We start from the raw sequence: 25,947 nt of genomic DNA on the forward strand, positions 1-25,947 counted from the left end.
TTTCCTCGGGGCCCCCTGCCGTTTCTGGACTGTCGGCTTCTCCGGCTCCAACTGTGTGACAGGCCCAGGGAACTCACCCCATGTTGCTCCCCGCGTCCCCAAGCCCCCAGCCACCACCTTTCTGAGCTTCTTATGTTTGTTTCATACATAACGTCCAGGGTTGTTAGTTGTACTTAGCAGAAGGAGAAAAAACTACGTCTATTCCATCTTCCTAGAAACAGGAGCGTTAGCCGCTCTTTAAACGTGGTCAGCAGCCCTAGGTGCTGAGCGCTACAGCAGACACTGCCCTCAGAAGCTCGCTTTAGAAACCAGGCAGACGTCTAGCATCAGTGACGGGCCACTAAGCCCTCTCTGCCTGAGGAAGGAAGGACTCTGACCAAAGGGCACTGCTTCCCAGCCACAAAGATGCCGGCTCTCACCAGGGCGGCCGAGGTGGGGGGGAAGCGGAAGGAGAAACTCACACTGGGGTCCCCCCCGCTCGGACCAACGAGCCACCAAAGCTCCCCACGTCCAGCCGGCTAGGCTCCAGCCAGACAAAGGTGAGCCCGCCCCCCCCCCCCCAACTCCCACGAAGGCCGAAGGCCGGGAGAAAACGGCCCGTTGGCCTGCTGGGAAGGACGCCGTTACAGAGAAAGAAGAACACCCCCCTCGCCCGCCCACCTAAGACTCCCCGGCCGGGCCGCGGGACCACTGCAGCCAAAGCACATCCCGCGGTCCCTTCCGCAGGCCCCACTGGCTCCACGCTGTCCCTTCCGGAGAGCAGCAGCAGAGCCAGAGGACGCAGCCACCCGCTGCCCGGTTGGGCGGAAAAACCCCCTCACCAAGGAAGCCAGGCTGCCTGGAAGGACAGCCCAGCACTTGGGAAGTTTGGTCCCACTTTCTGCATGCTCTTTCTTTGGAAAATTGCTTATGCAAAGAGATTACCATGCATAATGCATTCAATTATGCGGCGTAAGATGCGGCCTTGATGGAGAAAATTCAAGTCAGCCTCGTGGACACTTTGGGAAATATTAAAAAAAAAAACCCACAACAACCACGCCGCTGACTTTCAAATGTGTTTGAATCCGCACACCTCTCACTACCCACAGGGACACAATATAAATACATAAACGAGAGCTCAGCTCGTCTCCCACTGCTTTCTTGCAGGGTGAGGGTGCCTGGAGCCCACGCCTCCCTCCTCTCCTCGGCAGGGCCTGTATTAGCATGTAAATAGCTGGCGGATACTGAACTGAAAACAAGGAAGAGGCCTTTAATTAACTTTAATCCTCCGAAAAGCCAGGCGGCAATCTGCTCTGACACGAGGCCCTTGCCAGGCCAGCACTGGGGGGGGTGCGTGGAAGGACCGGCCTGCGGCAGTGACATTTGGGGGTGTGGCCCGCAGAAGGCCGAGACACAGCTGTGCCCTGGAAGGCTGCCGCACGGAGCCTCGCCGGGGCAGATGCCAGAGGTGTGGGCACTGAGCACTGCTCCCAACACAGCTCATGGGCACAAAGGGTCCGCAGGGATGTCCCACGGGAGGAGGGGTCAGCTCTGCCCCAGGCCTCTTGCCAGGGCCCCCCCCCCCCCGAGCTCCAGGTGGCCGACGCCCACCCTGCCCACACAGAGACCGTGCAGAGTCCCCCAGCTATGGAAGCAGAGAGCCGCCGAGCCCCGGAGGACCCGCCATGGATGCACCACACACCTCAGTCTGCAGGCCACAGGGAGATGGCCGTGGCTTTGGGGCTGTAAAGCGACTGGTTCCGGCCAAGCTCATGGTACACGGCTCCGTGAGCACACGGGACCCCAGGTCACCACTAGCCATGGTCCGGCAGCAGGCGGCACAGGTACAGGGACGTGTGGGAGTACGCAGGGGGACACGGGGCCCAAAGATGCTACGGGCTGAGCGGAAAGCACAGCGGGACAGGCCGGAGATCATCCGGGTGGAGCACACGCTCCGGGCGGTCAGCGTGGCTCCAACGAGGCTCCGCAGACTCACGGACTCATCCCACCCACCGACACGGGGCACGGGGATGTCACTACCAGCCCGCTTCTCCCACAGCGGCAGCAAGCTGGAGGCCACTAAGGGCACGGCCTGGCCACACGCATGGGGCGGGTGAGCCACATGCCAACACACACACTCGGCTCTGGGGGGCCAGGCCACTCTGTCCAGGTTTCAGCTCTGGCGGGTGGGGGGTGGGGGAGGGGCAGAAAAAAGCCATGCGGCACACGTAGGAGGAAGCGAAATGCCCGGAAATGGTTCCGTAACAACATGAGCACCAGGTCTCCAAAGACACTGGTGAACGAACCAGATTTTACTCACAAAGACGTACAATTCGGGGGGCAGCCCGGCCGACACGGCGGTCTGTCCGTGTGCTCTGGCCCCCGTCCTGGTGCCCCGCAGCCGGCTCGGTGCCCGCTCCTGCTCACTTCCCCGGGCTCCGCCAGGAAGAAGAGTGGCGTGCGTGCGGAGGTCACGTGCTCGAGCAACAGGCACGGCGGGAAAGGAGGCTGACGAGCATCATAGGTTCCTGCCGTGTCCTCGACGCGGACAAGGGAGTTCCAGGCGGGAGCGGCACCGTGCTGGGCCCGTGTCCCGCGAGCCTGCATCCCGCGGAGGTGGCGCCAGCATGGGCGGGAGGCCCCTCGCTCCGAGCCACACAGAACCTGAGCCCAGGCCTCTGAGGCCGTTCCGCGGCACTGTGGCCCTAGGGCAGAGTCGCCAGGAGCCGGTGATGACGGGGAAGGTCACTGACCCCCGACCCAAGCGCCGTGTCATCTGTGCTGCTGTCCTCGCCCGGAGCTCAGGCCCCTGGCGTGGGTCTGGCCTCGGCACGGGAGGCCTCGGGAGAGCGCAGGGCTCCACCCGGGGCCCGGCGAGGACACTCTCCAGCCCAGTTACTGCGTGCGGACGGAAAAGCCCCTTCCGGAGACAGATTTGCAGCCCTGCAGCCACCAGCCCTCTCCTCCGTGTGTTCTCATGACCGCCCAGCACTTCTCGTTCACACAGAGCTGCTTCCCCAGGGGCTCACAGGTGGCTAAACGAGACCGCCTTACACGGGAATAAATCCCGCTTCTGTAACTAGCAATATTTCTTTAACCGGAGGATAATAAAAATCACTGGCAAAGGCTAACCGACGGATCTAATTTATTTAGAGACTTTCATAAAGCTGGGGATAAAGCCCTTTGTAAAAGCTTATCGGAGAGCCCCAAGGAAGCCCCCAAAGAGAGGACGTCCCTGACTGGGATTCGCAGGCCCCAGGGCAGGGAAAAGGCCAACCAAGTCCCTCAAAAGAAGGGGAGGGAAGAACAAAGTGGGAGCTGATGTGTCGCCCCAAGGGCTCAGTCCTCGCCCAGATGCAACAGGAGGCTGTTCCAGGGAGAGACCGCACACGGCTCCTCAGGCCGGTCCACACGGCCCCGCACTCAGCTTGGAGGGCACGGGATGCACACAGCAGAAATCAAGTCCACGCTGCCCTCCCGGGGAAGCCAAAGGAGGCCAAACTACCCCCACCCAGGAGGGCACTGCCCGCAGCATGCAGCCCACCGGCCCCCACGCTCCCCCCAAGACCACGCTGGGTGGAGGGTCCTGCATCACGGGAAGGAGCTGTGGTGCCGGCGGGTAGGGGGCGGGCTCGCTGCTGGACCCACTTCCGTCCGGCAGACACCCCCACCTGGCTATGTGCCCACTCCCAGCCATAGAGTCTGCATCTCTGGACACCCCCCAGGGTGCTCAGATGCGGGCGGTTCACAGGCAGGCCCTGGGGCGCTGAAACGCCCCTGCCCACCTGCCGACGCCTTCAGCGTGGGGGGCCCTGTGAGTGACCGGGCGTCTCGTGTGTATTCATCTGCTGCTGGGCCAGGAGGCTGCCCTTCTGCTGCCCGGGAGAGTGCAGACCCCCTCTCCCACTCCTGGACTAGACTCTGTGTGCCCAGGACACGCTGGGGGTGGGGGGGTCCATGCTCTCTCCCTGGGGCACCTGTCACACCTGCCGCCCTCTGCTAGGGCACCGCCCCGCTTCTTGGCTGGACACTTGAGGCCGCAAGGAAAGAAGCCTCTAAGCACGGTAAAACTTACTGGAAACTAATGGTCTAGAGAAAACAAAACTTCACCCGGGGCAAATGCAGCAACCGTCCAACTTCTCTCACATTCTTCTGGAAATCAGACCCTGTACCTGGAAAGCGCATCTGCATGAACTATGGGAATGGATTCCGGGGCTGACGTCCCTGGACGTCAGACAAGACACAAACTGCTGTCCACACGCCAGTGTCACAGTGGATCCAGCGTATTCACAGCACGTGGCCAGGCAGGCGCGGAGCCAACACTGGACCCCAGGCCACAGACGAGCGGGACTCTCGGAGGACCCCGCGAGACTCTTGTGCACCTTCACGAACTCCATCCTGGACCAGTTCCACCGGAACCCCTGGGAACAAAGCCGTGTACCGGGCACACCACACAGCCGCTCACGTGGACATGACCGTCACGTGCACCCATCCGGCTCGCGGACAGACGCAGAGACTCAGTTGAGGAGCGGGCCTCCAAGGAGAGTGTCCACGATCCACCGCAGACCCTTTTCCTCACTGAGCGCTGCCGTCCCGGGCAGAGAGCCGGCAGCCAAGACCCTCCCCGCCGAGGCACCGCAGGCAAACGTCCGTGCCACGTGTCCCCCCCTTCTCCAGACACGGCGCACGATGGAAACGACCTACGGCACAAGTAGATAACCAGCGTTCTGGAGAGGGACCGAGAGACGCCTGTGTCCCGCCCACGGCCGCAGCACCGAGCCGGAGTGGACACCCAGTCACCTTGCAGATTGCTGCAAACCTGGAGCAGCAGCACGGCACGGGCCTGACTCCACGGCAGCGCTGGGAGTGCTCTGCTCCAGAAGAACTTCCTCCCTGGTCCTCGGACTTTATTAGGGGCAGTTTGGGTCTTCATGGGTGAAGTTAACCAAAAGATTATGGACTCTGAACGGCTCTCCCTGCGTTTGACTGTTTTCCATCTGATGATGGATGATATTTAATAACTTCCAGTCTGAGTGCACTCTGGCTCTGTAAATACAGATCCCATTTTATTGCTACTTAATAACTATTACGATGGTTGGGGCCGGTCCTACTGGGCCTAATGTTCCATGAGGATCTCGTGGGAAAGGTAGCCAACTGCGGCTTTCCGTAATGGAAACACACATGCACACTCACACACACATGCACTCACACACAGCACACACATACATATGCACCCACGGGCGGGTGTACACCTGTGCACACAATGAATGCACACTCACAAATCACACAATCACACACGTACACAGTAACACACACGCTCACACACACACCACACACCCTTACACATTTGCACACACGCACTCTGACACCCCTTCTGACACAAGGAGGCGTGACCGACAGACGGGAAGGAGCCTAGGTCAGAGTCAGGTGCATCTGAACTACAAGGGGGAAAAGCCGTCTCCCACTTTCCCCAGCCACAGACTGCTCACCCCGGAACTGGGATTCTGCAAATCCTAGCTCAAAGAATTTTGAAAATGACCATGTTCACGAAGATGAGTTAAGTGTGACGGACGACAGCCGTCACTCGTATTCACGGAACGCTTACTCGTTCAGGTCCCGCACCGGGGGTGTGACAAGACGTTTACTAAAACAGACTTTACTTCCAACCACAGACCTCACCCACGGCACACGAGGCCTCTCACAGAGAGCGCGGACAAGCAGCCGCTCGGTGGGGGGACTCTGATTGCAAAATCGCCCCTCGCTGAGAGCACAGGAACCTGCAGGACCCCGGGCACAGCCAGGCCTGGCGTGGCCCTCTCGGCCACACTCCCGGGGAGGGGTCGAGTGGCACGGCTTTTGTGTGCTTCTTAACCTCCGAGCAAGCAACACTGTACCACGGCTTGTTCGACTCCTTTCCCACGTCTAGGGTGTCTGTCACCTGGGAAGTTTCTGAGGGATCCTGCAGAGCAAGGTGACTTCTAAGAACACGCATCACATCAGAGCAGCACTGGCTGCAAACGTGTGAACAACCCGCTGCGATCACGCGCACCGTCCTAGGTCACACGCACCGTCCTAGGTCACACGCACCACAGGCAGGTGGGGAGCCGCGAGCTCACGTGTGCGCCACCTGTGGTCACAAACACTTCCCCAGCACTCCTCCACAGGCTCAGCCCCATGCCGGGGCAGCGCACACCCTCGTCCCCGTCCAGGGGAGTAAGAGACGGCGGAGAGACGAGAAGGCTTGAGGGCAGAGGCACTGAATGACCGGGTTTAGTGCCAGCTCGGGTTTTCCCAGCCTCAGTCCCTGGCTCTGCCCCCAGAACAGAAAGTCAGAGCGCACCTGCCAGCCCCCAGCCCAGGCACTGACTCCTTTCGGACACAGCCAGGAACACATCCTTTGGGCGCCCACCCACCAGGGGCAGCCGAGGTCGGGGTCGCGCACAGACCCAGAGGGCCTCCGGTCCCTGGAGAACGGCACAGCCCGGCCGGCCAGGGTCGGCTTCCTCCCTCAGAAGGAGAACGGTGGCTGCACACGCCCAGAGAGAGGAAAGTCCCAGCGCCCCGCCGGAGTCCCAGGTGCCACAGACTCTCCTTCAGGACAAACCACCACTGCAAGCTGTGCCCCCCTCACTGAACATTTTGCTACAGAGCGTGGTTAAGTCCAGGAAGCCAGGAACTACCCCGTGCTGGAGAGAATCCCACAAATGCTGAGTGCCTGGCTTCCCGGGGCCCCTGGAGGCAGCCTGGGCTGGCAAAGGGAACAGTGGGGCTGAGGGCAGGGGAGGCCCAGCCCCCAGACAGAGAGCACAGGGTCCCCCTCACCAAGTGAGGGCATGGGAACCCTCCCCCACAAATAGAAGGCACAGGGTCCCTCCCCCACATTGAGAGTGTGGGGACACACACACACACACACAGAAGATGTGGTGTCCCTCCCCCACACTAAGGGTGTTGGCCCCCCCAATAGAGTGTACAGGGTCCCTCCCCCACACTAATGGCTTGGGGACCCCCAGACAGAGGGTGTGGGGTCTCTCCCCGACACTGAAGGCATGGGGACCCCCAGACAGAGGGCATGGGGTTCCCTCCCCCACAATGAGGGCGTGGGGTCTCTCCTTACACTGAAGGTGTGGGGACCCCCCAGACAGAGGGCATGGGGTCTCTCCCTGACACTGAAGGCGTGGGGACCCCCAGACAGCGGGCACGGGGTTCCTCCCTGACACCAAGGGCACAGACGCTTTCCGGGACCCACTCTCTGGGCACCGAACAGGAGGACAAGCCAGGGGCAGAGGCCAGCCACGGGGGGCCACCCAGGGAGCACCTGGAACACGGACATGGCCTCGCAGGCCAAGGGCAGCCAGGGAGCCAGGCACAGCCCGCAGAGGACGAGGGCGCCTCGGTACCCCTGGAACGGTCACCAGGAGTGCGATGGAGGCAGCTGTGACAGCAGCAGGACGCGTGGCTATTTTTAGCGGTGGCGCTGGAGAGGCCGCCTGGCGGGGAACCACGTCTCGGAGCGTGACCACCAATTTCCACCTGCAGCCAACTTCCTTTCCGCTCAGGATGAAGGTTATTCAAAGATTTGGATTTCTTCGGAACTGAGTTAAAAGGAGAGCAGGTCTCCACAAGACGAGAGGGGATTTTAAAGTGTGAACGAGGACACGGAGTCCTCGCCGGTCTGCCAGGGGCGCTCGGGGCCCCTCTCACCGCCCGCCCAGCCTCCCGGCACCAGTTAGGCCTGAGCTGGGGGACTGTGGCCTCCTTCCAGCGAGGACGCTCAGGGCTCTCCGCCAGCGCCGCACTGGGCTGCGGGCACCTCGGCCTGGGTGCCGGTGGGGAGAGGGAGGCGGTCGCCCGGGGGCCACACGGAGCGGAGGGCAAACACCTCAGGAAGGAAGACCGAAAGTACTGTAATGCTGTGCTTTAGAAACTCAGCATTCGTGCGAAACCACCTCACCGGCAAAATATGAAATATGCAAATGAAGATGGCGGCGGCCTCCCAGTCCCCATCACATGGATTTCTCAGAGCCCTGGACAAGCTGACAGGCACGGGGACGCGGCCGGCTAGAGCCGCCAGGGCTCACGGACACGTGTCGGGACTCAGGGACCGGGTTTCACCTGCTGGCACAGATGCATCTAAGAAACACAGCCGCGGCCGGTGAGCACCATTCCTGCCCCGCCAGCACGGAGTGCCTCCTGTGCGGGCTCGTGCCCAGGCAGGCCGCCAGCCGGCTGGGACTCGAGGGCCGGCCTCAGAGGAGCAAGAGCCAAGGTGACGATAAACGGAGACAGACAGAGCAGGGGACGTCTGAGAGGCCACCGTCTGCTTCCCTGTCCGCAAGCAGCACAAGCAATGGCAGCGACCAGGTGGCCCCCAGGCCCATCTGATGGCAGAGACCCAGCTCCTCCGCCTCAGAGGGACCCAGTGGTCACCTCCTCCCGGGCACCTGCGACCCAGGGCGTGCCCGGGACTACCCAGGGTGCAAGGAAAACAGGAGATCCTACTCACCCTAGTTTTTAGAAATCATTTGGTTTTTAAAGACTTCCCAGGCGAATGTACTCAGATTCAGTTAGTATTTCATCACCGACATGCCTGTCAGGTGGATATGCACACGTCGGCGCACACGTGGCAAACTTTTCACAAAGGGCAGAGAGTAAGTGGAGAAAACGGTGGGTAAGAGCTCCAGCTGGCCTGGGGCCTCAGGCGGGAGAGGACAGGGAGCAGCCTGCAAGTATGCTCCGGGGGACGGGACGGGGGCCTTCTGGAAGGCGCGGGGTAGCGGGGACCGGGCTAAGAGCCAGGCACCAGGCCCCCTGCACCACCCACGGGCCACCCCCAGGACCTCAAGAAGGGATGGGGGGCATCTCCAAGCATCCAGTCGTGGGCACAGCCCCATTCCCCACCCCCCTGCCCTGGGCACCGGCGCCCCCAGAGCAGCTCATCTTCCTGCCCTCTGCACTGGGCGCTGCTGTTCCTTTAACTGTCATTGTGGCCATTTTCCAAGTTGCTGGTTTTAAGTCCTTGCAACCAACCCAGACGTGCCTGTGTCTACCACCTCCCCACGAGCACTTCCGTGGGCCCTGAACACCCCCCAGGGGGCAGGCGGGAGGGGTGGCAACAGGGACGCTCTCGGGAGCCCTCTGGCAGGGGCAGCGAGCCCTCACACACACAGGGCACAGCACAAGTGCCGAAGGCAGGCAGGAGGGGGCCGCTCAGAGGCAAAGGCAGTGAGCGGGGCCAGAGACCAGAAACAGGTGGGACACTGCCCGTCACCAACCAGGGGCTCCAGGCAGCAGACGTTTGCCGGGTGCCTACTGTACACGAAAAGCTTCCTACAAGCTAACTGCTGTTGAACAAAACAGAAAAGGCCCTTCCTTCTCAGGAGAGAGAAACAAAGATGACAGGACAGGCAGCAGCTGGGAAGGCTGAGAGCCAAAGAAGCAGGGAGGAAGCACCAGCAAAGGCCCAGAGGCCTGCGGAGGGATGGCAGGGGGCCCAGGAGGCAGGGGCATGGGTGGGGGGGATGCCTGGCCCAGCAGAAGCACCAGCAAAGGCCCAGAGGCCTGCGGAGGGATGGCGGGGGGCCCAGGAGGCAGGGGCATGGGTGGGAGGGTGTCTGGTCCACCACGCCCAACACAGCACGTTCCAGGCGGAGCACGAGGAGAAGGTGCTGGGCCCAGGCAGCCCCCGCTGGATGAGGCCATGGTTTCCTAGCTCCGACGGCACAGGTACGCCAGGGAGCCGCAGATCTGGGGCCAATGGTCTTGTGCAAAGGGCGTGAGTTAGTTGCCTCCCGTGACCAAAGCCAGGTGGCACCAGTTTTAACTTTTTTAAGCTATTGGGATTTCATCTGCCATTTGCGGAACGGGGACACGGGCAATCAGCCCAGGGAACAGGAAAGCACAGGGCCTCCGATCACACATACACCACGCAGACCACTGTGGAAGAGCCACGCGTGCCTGGAGACAGGGCGCTGCCCCGTCTCCCCAAACTCGTGGCCCTCGGCGAAGGCACCATTAGGTCTACACTGCCAGGGCACCCCGAGGCTGCTGCAGCCCCAGCACGAAGCGCCAGGGCTTCGGTCTCTCCTAGAGCGTACGGAGGGTGGGGAGGAAAGGAGACGAGGGTATCTGGATGCAGCAGAACACAGCCTCCAAACGGCGCGAACACGGCCCAACGAGCAGGGCCGAGAGGCCACGGGCACGGGGCCAGCCCTGCCCTGACGAGTGAGAAGCAAGAAGGCACGCCTGCCCTCCCCTCGCGGCCCCTCGGGGTCCCGTCCTCCCCAGCCCAGGCACTGCCGGGAGGAAGCCCCACGCGGCCCCCCACGCGCCCGCCCCTGCGCCCCCGCAACCCCCATCTTCATCAGTGTCTTCAAACTGCAGAGGGATAAAAGGCACTTTGCTTTGATTTTATTATATTCTCTAAAATCGCTTTTCTCTCTAGGTCTTTTCTGCCGCAACCTGGTTCCACTGCCCCCTCAGTGGATAAAGCAAAGAATACCTGTGACAAGTCTGGCTTTCTAATGAATTGCGCAAACGGCACGCTCCCATAACAAAACAGGCCGACTTTCTTGGATATAACAAAATGGATATAACAAAAATGTCAGCCTAGAGAGATAAACTGAAAGGACAACATATTAACACCTGAAAATTAAACTTTAAAGTCGAGAGGCTCCCGCTCACCTGTGGGAGGACGAGGGCCGCTGTCGCACTAAGCGGAACAAATGTTAAATCAGAAACCACGGGCCGGTGACATCCGCTACCCTCCTGCAGACTTTCTTCGAGGAGCAGACAAAAGAGAAGGGAGGCATTTCAAGTAAGACAGAAGCAAGGTCTGAATCTGAGCCTGAACTTCAATCATGCCCGGGCCCTGCCCATGCAGCAGTGGGGGAGGGGCGGGGGGCTCCCAGACCCCAATTCATGGAAGATCCAGCAGCTCCGCTTTGCAGACCCCACCCCTCGGGAGCTACCAGCCTGGGCAGGACAGCAGGGTGCAGGTGTGGGGACAGCCGGACGGGCACCGGGAGGGCACTCGGTCAGCGTTTCTACAAGACCAGTAAACGGATCAACAGTGAGCGAGCTCCTCTGGGGGCGGAGGGGATGGAGGGGGACAGGACCGTGGTCGCTGGAGGCGGGCAGGGTGTGACAAAGACCAGGACTGGGTGTGGACAGCGGGGGGGCCTGCAGATATCTGCAGACACCTAGCCGGCTATGCTCCAGACCACTGTCCGCATCTGAGCCTGGCACCGTGCAGATAAAAGCACATTTCAACACGGGCCCGATGACTCGGCTGCGGCACAATCCCGGCCCTGGTCGATCACAGGTCCCCACTGCACTGTCTCTGAAGTGGACGGGACTCTGACGTCCGGCACCACCCGCTGATCCACAGCTCGCGTACCACCTGGGGGCCGGTGACGGGCAGGATCTGAGGCCCGGCACAGAACTGCTTACTCAAACCCTGCCTTTTCACGAGATCCCACCTGATCTGTACGTGCGCCCCCGAGGAGGCAGTGCAGAGCCACCAGGATTACTTAACCTCTCTGGTCTGCGGGGCGCTCACCTCTACCGCGGAGGAGGCGGGGGTGATGAGGCGCACACTCCGCACGCTGCCGGGCCACGTGGCGTGCCCTCCACAGCTACGCGAGTCCTGCCTGGAGGGGCAGGCTGCGCACCGGGACAGAGACGAGGGGGACGGCACAGAAGGCCAGGGTGCCCCCGGAAAGGGCGGGTCTGGTCAAGCCTCCTCATCTGCAGTCAGAGGGACCGAGGGCACCGGTCCGGTTCAGCCTGGCACACCTTGGCAAGGCCTCCCACACCACGTGCCCGGTCAACAGGCCCCAGGACACCATCGAGGGCACGTGTGTGTATGAGCCACCCTGACGGCGCAGGTCCCGGGGTAGGGCGGTGCGGACGGTGCTGTGGCGTAGAGGCCCTTCCTCCTCAGAAACGCCAGAACCAGGGGCGTCTGGGTGGCTCGGTCGGTTAAGCGTCTGACTTCGGCTCAGGTCATGATCTCACGGTCTGTGAGTTCGAGCCCCGCGTCGGGCTCTGTGCTGACAGCTCAGAGCCTGGAGCCTGCTTCGGATTCTGTGTCTCCCTCTCTCTCTGCCCCTCCCCTGTTCACACTCTCTCTCTGTCTCAAAAATAAATACACGTTAAAAAAAAATAAGAAAGAAAGAAAGAAAGAAAGAAAGAAAGAAAGAAAGAAAGAAACGCCAGAACCATGAGAACAGACTGCACCCAGAGGCACGGACTGCCTACCCCAAGCAGGCGTGTCCCCGCCCACCTCCACGGCCACCTGATGGTGTCAGACCCACTGTCAAGAGGAAGGCCCCTCGGCACCTCCGCGTGGAGCGCTCATCACCGTGCGGAACAGAGCGTGCGGGGGGGCCGGCTCTGGGCGGGGGCAGGCGCACGGCAGGATGGGCAACCAGAGCCCAAAGTGGGCCTCGGGGGCACTGCACCCTCACGACCCGCACCAACGGTGCCAGCGCCCCGCACGGGGCGAGGGGAGCACGAGAAGGCACTCTGGGCGCTTAGAAGGGCTGTTTCTCGGAAGACAGGACCGGCATTGAGCATGTTAAGTATTTCCTTCCACGCTGAGACCCGGAACGTGCAGCATTAAAAGGAAGGCACACAAGAGAAATCCCTTAATAAGATTAGGAGACTCGAGGGCTCGGAAGGAGGACGTAGGAAGAAAATAAGGACAGGGCGCAAAAGCAGCCGAGGTTTAAGGTCTTTCCCAAGAGAAATGGACGCAATCCGCTTACATGGAGACAGAAGGCCATGATGTTGAGCTGCCAGCCACCCACCCGAGCCCAGGCCCCCCAGAGGGAGGAGCCTGTGGCCACGGACAGGGCAGCTGCTGCGGCAAAGGGACCCCGCCGTTACACCCAGGGACGTGGGGAGGTGCCCCCGTCAGCATCTGCTCCCTGCCCGGGGCTCCCCTCCCCCCAGGGCTCTTCCCCCAAAAGCAGTCCTCCCCGCTCAGGGCTCCTCCTCCTCCCCTCACGGCCCTAGTTCCGGTTGGTGCCACCTCAGGTCACACGCGCAGTCACCCGGGAAAGGCAGACAGGTGCCCTGAGTGCCACTTTCAGGCTCCCGGAAGGTTTATTACCCAACTACGCTCAGAGGTGAAATGAAAACAGAAGCCTGAGGTGACCTGACCAAAGAGGGAGGCCTGAGGGCAGAGGTCATCAGCAGAGTCCGGGGAGGAGCCAGGCCCGACGCGCGTGGCTCCAGCCTCCAGTGGCCCGTGACCCCGTCGGGAACACGGCAACACCCCCACCTCGTAGAGCTTCTACAAAAGAGGAAAAAAAAAAAAAAAAAAAAACACCGTGTGTGAAAAGCTTCACAAGAAGGCACGGCTTCCTCCAGCACGGCTGGTGGTGAAAGCGTTCAAAGCGAAACGCTTACCGCGCGATCCAGACACGCAAGTTGACGTTGCGCATCCACACAAAACTCCCACACAAGCGTTTACTGCAGCGTCCTTCAAAACCGCCAAGGCCTGGACGCACCAGCTCGCCCTCGCCAAGTGAGCGCACAGGTAGGTTACGTCGCGCCCAGACAACGGAGCGGGAGCCTGCGCTGGGAAGAAACGAGCCATCCGGCCGTGAGCAGACACGGCGGAACCCTGAAAACATACTGCCAGAGCAGCCAGTCTGGAAAGGCTCCACGCTGCACGACTCCAACCGTGTGATGTTCTGGAAAACGCACAGCTACAGACACGGGGGCACATCGGCGGCCGCCCGGGCTCGGGGGGGGGGGGGGGGGGGGGGCGGGGAGGAGGGTGAGCTCGTGGGGCACAGGGATGTGAGGGCGGTGACATCGTTCTGTGAGGTGACACCGCCATGCTGCACGCACGACATCACGCATCTGTCAAACGACAGGACACACGAGGCTGAGAGCCGGCACTAACGTAGGCTGTGGACCCAATTAATCATAACGTCGCCATCACGGTTCATCGGTTGTGACACACGGACCCGACTGATGCAAGGTGTTAGTAGCAGGACAGCCATCACTGAGACAGAGGAAGAGGATCATGGGAGGTCTGTACTCTCTGGTTCTTGCTCTTATAAACATAAATGGCTCGAAAAAATAGAGTCTATTAATTGAAAAACAATTCGAATACATCACACATTATATGATTCCATTTACTTAATATCGTTGAAATGCCAAAAACAGCAGAGACAGAAAACAGACTAGGGGTGATGGGTGGGTGTGGTTCTGGGGGCAGCAGGCAGAAGGTCCTTGCGGCGGGGGCACTTTGGCGAATCTGCACATGGGCTCACATGACACAGAGCCCCCTACACACACGCATGCACACACACACACACACACACACACACACACACACACACCACAAACACCAAGCGCCTGGTTTTAATACTGTGCTGTAATCACAGGACAGGTTTTCACGGCAGAAGCTGGGGGAAAGATATGTGGGGCCTGTCCACTACTGTCACGACTTCCTGTGGATCCGTAGTTGTTAAACAAAACTCAAAGCCACCGACCAAGCTCTGGCACGGGAGGTTCACCCGGGCACTCCCTCCCTAGCTGCCTGCAGCGCTCAGCAAACCCCCTGCAGCGTTCCAGGCTCCCACTGGTCTGCTCTGTGCCCTAGAGGGAGGCGCCCTCGGGCTGCGAGCGAGAGGCTGTGCAACGGCCCCGGCTCACAAGTGCCCGGCGCAGAGCCTGGCGCGCGGGACTCGCTCCCCACAATCTGTGGGACGAGAGGGCCGAGGAGAGGTGAGTGAGTCTGGGATCTTCTGATCCCTTTCCAGCTTCCCGTCTGCCTGCGCTGTGCTCTGAGCGCAGGAAACCTTGCCTGAAGGTCAGCTTGTGCACATCCAGAAAGAATGTGAGAAAATGCTTGAACGGAACGCAATAAAAATAACCCACCACATCGAAACTGATGTAGTAGGCATTTTTGATAAAAACTCTTAGAAAAGAACAACAAAGGGGGTGCCTGGCTGGCTTCTGTCAGCGGAGCGTGCGACTCTTGATCTCAGGGCTGTGAGTTCGAGCCCTACGTGGAGTGTAGAGATTGTTTAAAAAAAAAAAAATCTTGAAGAAAAGAAACGAAACAACACATAGCAGGGGATTCCATTAACGCAGTGAAGAGTATCTACGAGAAACAAACGGCATGTGTCATCCTCGGCGGTGAATTACTGAAGCTTCCGGACGGAGATCTGCATGAGTCAGGGACATCACCACTGTCACTTCCGCGTGACAGCCGACTGGCGGCCACGTCAAGAAGACAGGGAAAGGACAAACAAGGAAAGGCACGAGGACCGGAGAGGAAGAGGTGTGCCGGGGTTATGCACCGACACGAGGCTCGTCTCTGCCCACGTAGCGAGGTCGGCAGGACTGCCGCGCACACGGTCAGTGCGTGTGCAGACACCAGTAACACACACGCACACACGAGATTCTCGGAGACACCGTCAATGCTGCACCCAACATAGAAAACATGCAGGGAAATGTCTAATAGTATGCATCTACGATGTTCTCGTTCGGAAGACAAAGTCCAGGTGTCATTTCTTCCCAAACTGATTTACAAATTCCCTGAATCCTTATCATGTGCCAGCAGAGTTTTCCACATAAATTAGCACTCTGATTCCGATACGCGTAAGGACAAGCAAAGGACCAAAATTAGCCAAAATCGTAAAGAACAACAATTTTGAAGGTTTGCTGCCAGGTATTAACACATCATAAATGGGCACAGGGTGGTGGTGGCGAAAAGACAGAAAGGGCCGACGGAACAAGAGAACCCAGAGGCTGGACTCCCCATGCCCAGTGCCTGGTGGCTGGTTATGGCCACATGACACCACACAGGGTTAAGGCATATCTCTCAGTAAATGCTCGTGGGCCAACTGCATATTCAACAGAGAAAAAATAATCTTTTAAAAAAAATTTAATGTTCTTATTTATTTTTAAGACAGAGAGAGAGAGAGAGAGAGAGAGAGAGAGAGAGAGAGAACATGAGCAGGGGAGGGGCAGAGAGAGAGGGAGACACAGAATCTGAAGCAGGCTCCAGGCTCTGAGCTGTCAGCACAGAGCCCAACGCAGGGCTCGAACTCACAGACTGTGAGATCATGACCTGAGCTGAAGTCGGATGCTTAACCGACTGAGCCACCCAGGCAGTCCGAGAAAATAATCTTTTAAAAAATTTTAAGTGAGGCATAACCGACACGTAGCATTAGTTTCAGGCGGGCAACATAACGACTCAGCGTTTGTATATGCCACCAGATGACCACGAGCGTAAGTCCAGTTAACATCTGGGGAAAAATGATCCTGACACGTGCAGGCCAGGTTAGGTCACCCGTAAAAGGTGAGGCCATAAAGCAGTTAGAAGAGCACAGTTAACTATCCCCATGACTCTGGTAGCAAAGGTCACGGTCATTAAGCTCACCAAGGCTCTGAAAGCGTCAGCACAACAGTAACGAAATCAGTCCGCTGGACTGCGCTAACATTAAAAGCTGCTACTCGTCAACAGACACAATTCAGAAAGAAGCAGCAAAGCCGCAGACCGGGAGATGCTGCGGCCGCATCTCCGACAAGCGGTTTGTGTTCAGAATAAGGAGAGAACTCGTACAACTTCAGGAGCAAAGGGCTATCAGCCCCTAAACCCGCATGGGGAGGGCCAGCTCCCACGCGTCCTCCCCCCCCACCCCCCCACCTCCCAGAGCACGACTGAAGCCAGAGTCTCTAGGTTCTGGGGCAGACCCAGGTTCTGGGCCACGCACAGGGTCGGGTGTCCCCAGAACGGCCTGCAGTCCCGCTGACACTGTGCGTGGGCATCCTCAGCCAGCCAGCACTCCACACCCCTGCATGCCCGACACAGATGGGGCCACCCCTCCCCGCCCCCAGGGTGTCTACCCCACCAAGACCACCACCCAGGAGGACCACCACCCCACTCAGGGACCTTTCAAAGGAGGGACATCATCACTACCTACCACGGACTCTGACTCCCCCTGTAAGTAAGGCCCAGTGACCTGTGCCCTCCTCTCAAAGACCACCGCACTCTGGAATCTGGGGTCAGGGAACGGTTAGGATGTAGAAAAGAGTTAAGCTTCTGTTTTCATTTGGTTTTTTAATTTCTCGCTAAAAACTTACCTTTAACTGCTCGGCTTCTATAAATAACAAGATTCTATAACCATATTGTGGAATATTAGGGGCCCACTGGAAATAGCTCATCTCAAATAGGAAAATGGTTTGTGTTCACCCACTTCTGGAAGGCAATTTTCAATCGCTTAAAATAGTCGTGGTATTTTACCAAGGTGATTACACTCTTAGCTATCAGTAACAATTAAACCCTTAGACGAGAGCCGCTTAATAAGGTCTCAAAATAAAACTGCGCACTCCAAGCACTGCGTACCGAAATGTCAAACACACAAGCAGGGCCCTCGGTGGACACGGGAGCCCAGAGCCCACGCTGCGGCCCCGCCGTGTGGCAGGGGCACCACACACACCGCTCTGTCCCGGGGGACGGGCAAGGACAGGGAAAGGCCAGCAACCAAAACACCCCAGAGGTGCCCTGACGAGGAAGCATCTGAACAGGGGCCGCCAGGCTAGCGTCTGACACGCTGCGGAGCCCAGGTCACTCGAAGGTGAAGGTGGACGTGCACCCGGCACCGAGCAGGGAGCGGCAGGCTGGCAGCGCCCCTGCACAGTAAGGCCTGATGAACAGCCTCATCACCCCGCTGGCTGGCGAGGCGGGTCCCCGTGAGCCGGGCCCGGGGCTGTGCAGGAGATTGGTATCGACCCATCGGGAACGTGCCTTCGAGCGACAGTCAGTATAAGCCATCAGTCAGCGCGAGGCAATCAATACCCACTCTCGCCCTAACTCAGCAAGGCCGGTGAGCGCAGCGGGTCAGGGTGAAGACTGAATTAGGCCAGGAAGTGCCACTGGCTTCCAACCTGCTGAGACAGGAAGAATGGAAATTTCCTGCCTCGGGACCCGAGCAGTGACCTTGAGGAACAGAAAATGCCCGAGAAGGAAGCTGGGTGCTTCCTACTCACAAAGGCAGGGCGCGGTCTGAGCACGGAGGGGGTCACACCTCCCAGCACCGTCATGAGGCACCTGTGTGGACGGGGACTCCCCCAGGGATTCTAACGGGGGATGGGGGAACCACGCGTGTCAGGGAGAACCCCAGTGATCTCGGCAAACAGAGAGGGTGTGGTGCTCGCTCAGCAGGACGCCTACGGAAACAGGGGTAGAGGGCATGGCCGCTGTGCCCGGCAACAGGAAGTCTCCGAAGTGCTCCACGTTTTCTCCTGTCGACAGGCAGTGGGCAGACCGTCCCAGGGGACTCACTCGCTGTGAATGCAGGACGCACCGGCCCCCGCAAGGGACTGCTTCCCTGAGCTGCCCCACCGCCCCCTCCAACACACAGAAGTAAGAGTACTTTGCAAACCCACAGGACGTTCGTGTGAGTGACGCCGGCTTCTCTCAGGCTCCAGCGGCTGGGGTGCCCCTTCCGGGTGGCACAGCCCTCCAGCCCACCCCGGCCCGCCGCGCAGGCCCACTCCCCGCATCGGGCAGTCTGCCGGCCTGGTAGGCGCCTGAACCTCCGAGTCTTGGTGTCTACAGCACCTCCCGCCCTTGACCGCATGCGTGGCAGGCCAGGCCAGGAGGTTTCTGCAGATGGAATTATGTCAGGGACCCTAAAACTACGGGACCACGCCGCCCATGCCGGCCAAGCCGCGTGAGCTCTGAGAAGCAGGGAACTTTGCCAGCGCAGCCGGGAAAGGAAGCCGCCGAGATGTGAACCGTGATAGGACATCAACGGCCTGTTGCTGGAGGGACCGCAGGGAGAGCGTGAGCAAGAACGCGAGCCGGCGCCAGCGGTGAGGACAGCTGGCACGGAACAGGACCCGTGGTCCTACAACCACACGACCGAGTTCCACGACAAGCCCAGCGAGCCTGGGCATAAACTCTCCCGGCGGCTGGCAAGGGTGAGGCCGGTACCTGCCGCGGGCTGGTGGGGTCTGGGGCCCAGGGCGCGGCCGGGCCTGCCCACAACTGCCAGATGACACACTCGTGCCAGTCCCACTGCCACGGCTACGGTACCACCACAGCAGCCACGGAAAACTGGCGAACACGGGCTCCTCATAAGGAAGAACTTGGCTCGCCTGGCGACGCCACGGTCCCCCGCCTGCAGACCAAGTGGGAGCCCCAGCCACCACCTCCGGCCCAGCGAGGAGCAGCCCATCCCTGGAGACACGAGCGCGGGGGTCGGGGACTCCCAGGGGGCCACACTGCAGGGTTCCACGAGCGCCCTGCTGAGCACCCACCCCGAGAGATGAACACTCAGGTCCGCACAAAACCTGTGGGCCATCACTTCGAGCAGCTGTATCTGTGACAGCAAAACCTGGAAACTACGAAACGCCCTGAGCGGTGCAGAGTCCCGCTCGACAACAAAGAAGGACCACCTGCTGACCCAAGTGCGACCCAGGTGGACGAGGGCCACACGCCGAGGGGAAAAGCCAGTCTCAAAGGGCCACGCGCTGTATGATTCCGTGCTGACCACGTTCTTGAAAGGACAGAACTTTGAGGACAGAAAACAGATGAGCAGCTGCCGTGCCAGGGTGCAGGAGGGGAGGGTGTGACCGCACCTGCAGGGGAGGCCGTCTGGCACCCTGAGGGCGGGGGTGCCCACGCGGATCTACATACGCGTGCACCAGGATCAGAGCGTGGCACCAAAATTGCATGCCACGTGATCACCGGGGAAACCGTGACGGGTTAAGGGACCCTCCTGTGCTATCCTCGCAACTCCAGGTGATCTACGATTACTGAACAAAAACAAAAAGCTGAAGATACAGAGTCATCACCCGGGGCTAACATGCTGGGTGAGGGGTCGTGGGGGGTGGTGGGAGTCGGGGGTCAGGGTGGCAGGAGAGGGGCTGGGATGACCCGCGTGCTGTGGGCTAGAGGCGGGCACGTCCATGGGAACACGCGTCTGGTTCATGAGAGCTCGGGGAAGACACACGGGGAAATGTTCACAGACGCGTGTGCACACGTGAGTTGGGACACACGCTTCCCGGCCCTGCGAGCTGAGAGGGCCACGGAGAAGCAGAGCACTCACGCGGCTTGCGGATCCTGACGCCGTTCTCCAGGGAAGGGGATGGGGTCCTGGAGCGGCGGCTGGCGCCGGGGTGGGTGGGACACACCTGGATGAGCCCAGGGCACCTGGTGGCCCCCGACAGCAGGGAAGTGGGGGAGGGGTACACCCCCACACTGACAACTGAAAGAGCTCCCGGCGGCCAACGGGACAAATTCAAGCAGCACGGCGGTAAAACCCAAACCTACAACACATCCCCGGGAGCCCGCCTGATATGCCTAAGTGTCTGAATTAACGGAAAAACGGAAAGCAGAGTCGAACCTCACGCAGAAGAGTCCAGAATGGAGCTACTGCGCCCTCTAGGAGGGGCGTGACCCCCAGCCCCCAGGTGTGGCCGTGCACCGTGGAGGGAGAGACCCGGCTGACCCGGCACAGCCGGGTAAGCAAGGCCAGCGTCCACACGGTGAAGTCAGGCTACGGCCGGGGCCCTTCCCTGCAGGGCTGCCCCGTCCCCCGGGGGCCTGGGAGGAAAGCCTCGGACACACCCCTGTCCAGCACCAGCCACGGGACGCCCGCGCCACACTCCTGGCGGTGGACTCATCCACGCAAGGAGTCCGAGAACTTCCATGGCCCGAGGAGAGGTGACGACTCACCGTGGGGGGTGTCCAAGACAGAGAAAGGGCTGAGGGGCAATGAAGCAAACAGGAGGACGGCACAGACTTCAGTCAACGGCCCTGGTCAGGCCTGGTCCCTGAGCAGTGACGACCGTTCCAAGACCATTTTGGTCTAAATCACAGACTATTCCAGAAAATAAGTTTTATTAACAATAAAAACACGAATGGTTTGAAATCAAGTAAGACCCCATCAGCAAGCCCCACGGGAACAGCAGTCACCCACCCAGCTGGACACGAAACGGGACGGAAGCCGCGAGAGCTCGCCACGACACTGGCCAGACAGCCCCGAAGATGGAGCTCCACACGCCCCCCTGCACGCACAGCGGCAGTCATAGGCTCCCCGCTAAGACCGCTGGACCAGCCACAACACCCTGTGGCCAAGGCGCCACGGGAGCCTGGGGTAAGAAGGGGCTGTCCCCAGGGGAGGGTTGGAGAAGGTGCCTTCCGGACCGACGGGGAACAGAGACGCAGCCCGTGCGCACATCCAGGCGGGACACTGTGCCCCAGCTGTGGTTCTGAGCGGTGCACATGCGGGACGGGCAGGCGGCAGACAAGGCGCTCCAGGCCGTGCCCCACGGCTCAGGCCACCGGCGGCCCGCCGTTCACGAGGCCCTGGAGGAGGACGGAATGAGCCACACGCACCCACCACCGGCAAAACTCCACCAGGGTGACCGCCAACCTGCCCAACCAGCCTCACCCCGGACGCCCTCCACGAACCCTCGCGAAGCCTCCTTTCCTAAGACGGCCGCACACTCCACTGCCCACGTGCGACAGCACTCTCACGCGGCCTCACACGCAGGGCACCCCTGGTCCAGGATGGGGGGCTGCTTTCCCATGGCACGGGTGACCCGGGGCCCCCCACAAAGAGGGGATGCTCTGCACCCGTGGCTCATGTTTTCCCTTCAGAACTCGTATCGCGTCTGGAGGTCCGTCCCTCGTGCCCCCCCACCCCCATTTCGTCCACATCCAACCTGTCTCTGGCAGCCACCAACCTGCTCCCTGTGTCCGAAGATTCGCTGTGTCGTGTCGCTCGGCCGTGTCCTCCAGGCCCGCCCGTGGTGTCACACACGGGCGGGGTTTCCTTCTCTCCCGTGGCTCAACGATAACCCGTCGGGCACCTACCCGGCGCCTCCTTCCCCCGCCCAGCGCTGACGGGCACCGGGGCCGCGTGGCCATGAGCGATGCTGCGTCAGGGGGGTGCAGACGTCCGCGCCACGCACCGGATTCCCTTCCTCTGGGTGGGTGCCGGGCGGGGGCGTGCTGGAGGGTGCGGCGGGCCCGGGTGGACGTGCCTCCGGAACTTCCACTCCGTCTCCTCCCTGTGACTCTCGTGAGCGCTGTCCCCGCGGAGCCCGTCTGGCAGGCACCTGGGGCCGCTTCGGTGCACGGCACCGCTGCTCGTCCCGGGGATGGGAAAATGGGGACGCAGAGGGACCGAGCGCCTTCTTCAAGGTCACAGGTTAAGGTCCCCTGCCCGTCACCCCGGAAAAGCCCGTGCTTCCCACGTCCCGGACCACAGCCCGTCCTGGCCTCTCGCTCACAGCAAGTCAGGCGCAGACAGCCCACGCAGCCCTGACGTGCCGAGGCAGCTGTGCCGTGGACGTGCCCTCCCGGCGGCTGTGCCTCCTACCCCAGCTCCCTCTGCCCGCGTTCCTGCCCATCCCCCCGTCTTCCACGGAGCCAAATTCTGCAAGTGCCCCTCTCAAACCGAGCCCTCGGGCCGCGGCTCAGCGGCGGCTTCTGCTCCCACGAAAATCCCATCACGGTTGGCATGTGCGCGCGTGTCCCTCCTGCCCATCCGGCTAGACTACAGGCACTAGAAGGGCCGTGACCCAGAACCTGTGCAGGTGACCTGGTGGCACGCAGTACGTGCTGGGGAAGGGAGGGAGGAAGTGGGGGCACGAGAAGGCGGCTCCAAACCCCTGCCTATAACCATCCACGAGCACCGAGGCCATGGGAAGGCGTCCTCGTCTCTGCCAGAGGCAGCCCAGGCTGCGGGGGTGGCCACCTGCAGAGCCAGGATGACAGGGGTGGTACCCAGGGCCTGTGTGCAGAGCTCGGCTGAGCCTGACCTGGGAAGCCCTGGACCCAGGGCCCTGAGGGATGCCAAGGCTCTCGAGGGACACCATGGCACGGCAAGGAACATGCTGGAGAAGCCACAAAATGGCGGGCGCTTAGCAGCTGAAATACGACTTATCCCCTAAAACCTTCATAACCAGGTGGCCCCAGAGCCAAAGAGCCTTGGTTTTCATTAGAAACAATCTGGGCCATCGTGGCCTGACACTGGCCCACGCGGCCCACACGCGGCCGGGTCGGGCGCAGGCGGGAGGGGTTTTTGTCCAGCGAGCTGGACACCCCGTCCGTGCCTGGAGAGCGTGTGGGGACAGATGCAGGTTCTCTCCTCCCCGTCTTCTGAAACTTCAGCATTCACAGCAGCATTTAAATGACGCCGTCCCACAGAAAACCCTGATCTGCGCTCCAGCGGGCTCCGTCCAGCCGACATGGGAAGCTCTGCAGGCACAGGACGGTCAGAGAGAGCCCGCCCCACACACGAGGCCCAGTGCATTTCGGCCCCGGTGAGAGTTCTCAGTCCAAACCACAGGCCACAGACCCACCGGGATCTGGTCACTGAAAGAGGGGAAGGCCACTCTCGCCCGTGGCCCAGGGAAGGGGTGACCCCGGGTCAGCGTGCGGCCCCGGCCGCCCAGCCCCTCACCGGGAGCGCTAGGTCGCCGGACGGCCGTCCAGAAGGGGACCCACACCTGGGCCCTCCAAGTCCCAGAGGGACCTCCGGGGTCTGGAGAAGTCTTTGCTGTGATTCAAGAACCCCGCGAGCATCACGGGACAGAGGCACAGCCTGACGAAGCCCCGACTCCGCAGGGAGGCGGACACCTTCTGAGGGGACCCCAGGCGGCCGCACACGAGCCCGACGGCCCGAGGAGCCGGACACTCCTCACCGCGGTTAAAACCGCCCTCGGGCTGGCAGCGATCTCGGGAAGCCTGGACGTGGTGCGGACGGGCTGGCGGCCGCGGGCCAGGGGAGCAGAGGCCGGGACGGCGGGCCCCCGCCCGGCCCCGTACCTTCGTCAGCAGCAGGACCCGCTTCTGGAGTCTCCGGGCCAGGGCCTCCTGTGTCTCCCGCCTCTTCCTCTCCTCCAGCAGCTGGCCGCTGGCCTGGCGGACCTCCTCCTGGAGCTGCTGCCGGACCTTCTCCAGCCCACGGGCGCTGCGGGGAAAGGAGACAGGGCAGAGCAGTGAGGCCTGGCCCGCAGGATGGCGCCCCCCGCCACGGCCCCCCGGGACCAGGACGAGCCCGTCACGTAGGTCCCAAAATAGAGCCGCACGTGCAACCGGCACGCTGCCATTTCCTTACTCGTGAATAGCTACTTAGAGCTTTTCAGGAGTTTCTGGATTTCAAAGAGACACCCAGGGTGATCCCAGAACACGGCAGGCAGCGGGGGGAGGGGGGGACTCAACCCCACACACAATGGGAAAAATTGTCAGCAGCGCAGAGCTCCGGGGAGACGGCACTTCTGAATGAGCTAAATTACCGGCAAGCACTTCCATCCGGATCACAGCAGCCAGATGTGCCGCGGGTGTGGGGGAGCCCCCGCCACCCGGAGGTGGGGCCCGCTCCCCCAGCGCTGCCCCGCCGGACGCCAGCGGGGCTCCGACAACGGCCGGGGTGCCCCGCAGCGGCTCCCCCTCCCCCCCCACAGGCCAGACCCCCGGCACGCGGACCTTGCCCGTGGGTCCCACCGGAGCCCCATGCAAGTCGTCCCTTCAGGGGGCAGATGACAGCAGGGGGGCCCAGGTCAGGGCTCCGGGCTCCTGACCACCCACAGGCTAACACCCGACTCCCTGGCCCAGCCCCGAAGCACCTTCAGAGCCCGGCCTGTGCCCCAAAACGCGCTCGGCCCCTCAGTCCTGCCCGGGGCCGCCCTCTGCTCCTGACCTGTTCCTAAACAGCAAACGGCAGCCGGCACCCAGCGCTCGTGGACAACCCGACTCCCGAGACCACGCACCCTCGCGATTCTGCACGCAGGGTGGCCGTCCCCGCGGCCTGACGGAGGGGACGATGACCAGGGGAGGGGCCGCGAGGGGAGGCGTCCCCGGACCCCGCAGGGCCGGGAGGTGCCTCTTCCGAAGGAAATGCAGAAACACGGTGTCTTCAGGATGTGCTGAGAGCTGACGCACGTGGCGCTCACGCAGGCGGCATGGTGAGCCGGGGCCACGCCGGGGAGGGCGCCCGTGGGCTCTCGTCACACCTGTACTCCCACCGCGTCCTTTCCGCTTTGACCCCACGACCTGAAGGAAACCTCACTTCCCGGGGACGGCGGTGGACGCTGTCTTCGGAGGCGGCGTGCGCCAAGCCCACTTCCCTCCCGCACTAGCGTGCGGTTTCTGCTCTCATCTCGTAGTTCAGTCTGAGCGTGCGCATGAGTCACAGAGGGAGCGGGTAGGAGGCTGGGCCGGCCCAGCGCGGGAACCCCCATCAGTAGCTCAAGGGTTCAAGGGAACAGTGACCGGCTGCACCTGACTCCTCTTGGTGCTCCGCAAAGATGTGAAATAAGACAAAAGACAGGTAAAAACAGTCATTTGAAACCGGCCCGTTAAGAGGCTATTTTCAGTTCTGATTCAACTTGACGCTGTGCATAGGCCAAGATAATAATCAAGAACTGAGATCAACTCCAGATCCGCGGGACCCAGGTGGGAGCTCACGAGTGCCTTGAAACAGCGTTCTGACAACCGGCAACGTAACTACAAGACCGGCAGTGTCCCCTCGCTCATACACGCAAGGCCGAGCCGCCGTCCAGCCAAGCTCAGGGATAAGGAGCCACGGACAAGCCGCCCTGAGCACAGGCTTGGTGGGGACGGCCTTGGGGGAGTCTGAGAAGCCCCAGGTCCCCCTATGTAGAATCATGATGCCCACACATCCATGAGGGGGTCAAACCAGAAAGTTCCCCAGCAAGAGCGGGTAGCAGCCAAGAGGCAAGCCGGGGCACAGGACGCCCACGTCTTAGTCTGCTGGCTGCCAGCTCTGCGTGCTTAAATCCCCCCTTAAATCACAAGAGGGCTTCAGCCCCCAGTACCTGGTGGGGCCCACTGCCCAGTCCTGGATGTCACAGACACATCGCATCGGCCGAGAGGCAATGGGAAGGCAACGGGGCCCAGGCTGGCAGTCAGAAAGGGAACCTGGCCAGTCAGGTTCCCAGTCAGAAAGGGAACCTGCC

The 25,947-nt window shown here is 61.2% G+C and overlaps 1 protein-coding gene across 4 annotated transcripts in view; it reads right to left on the bottom strand.

The window, feature by feature from the left end:
* Positions 1-25,947, bottom strand: part of MAD1L1 (mitotic arrest deficient 1 like 1) — a 320,354-nt gene that overhangs the window by 172,891 nt on the left and 121,516 nt on the right. For all 4 annotated transcript variants that reach the window (XM_047837850.1, XM_047837848.1, XM_047837847.1 and 1 more), the window contains one exon: positions 23,795-23,939. In XM_047837850.1, the coding sequence (XP_047693806.1) occupies positions 23,795-23,939 (145 nt within the window). The remainder of the gene's footprint in view (positions 1-23,794; positions 23,940-25,947) is intronic.

Source organism: Prionailurus viverrinus, chromosome E3 (genome assembly GCF_022837055.1).
Source record: "Prionailurus viverrinus isolate Anna chromosome E3, UM_Priviv_1.0, whole genome shotgun sequence".
Classification (NCBI taxonomy): domain Eukaryota; kingdom Metazoa; phylum Chordata; class Mammalia; order Carnivora; family Felidae; genus Prionailurus; species Prionailurus viverrinus.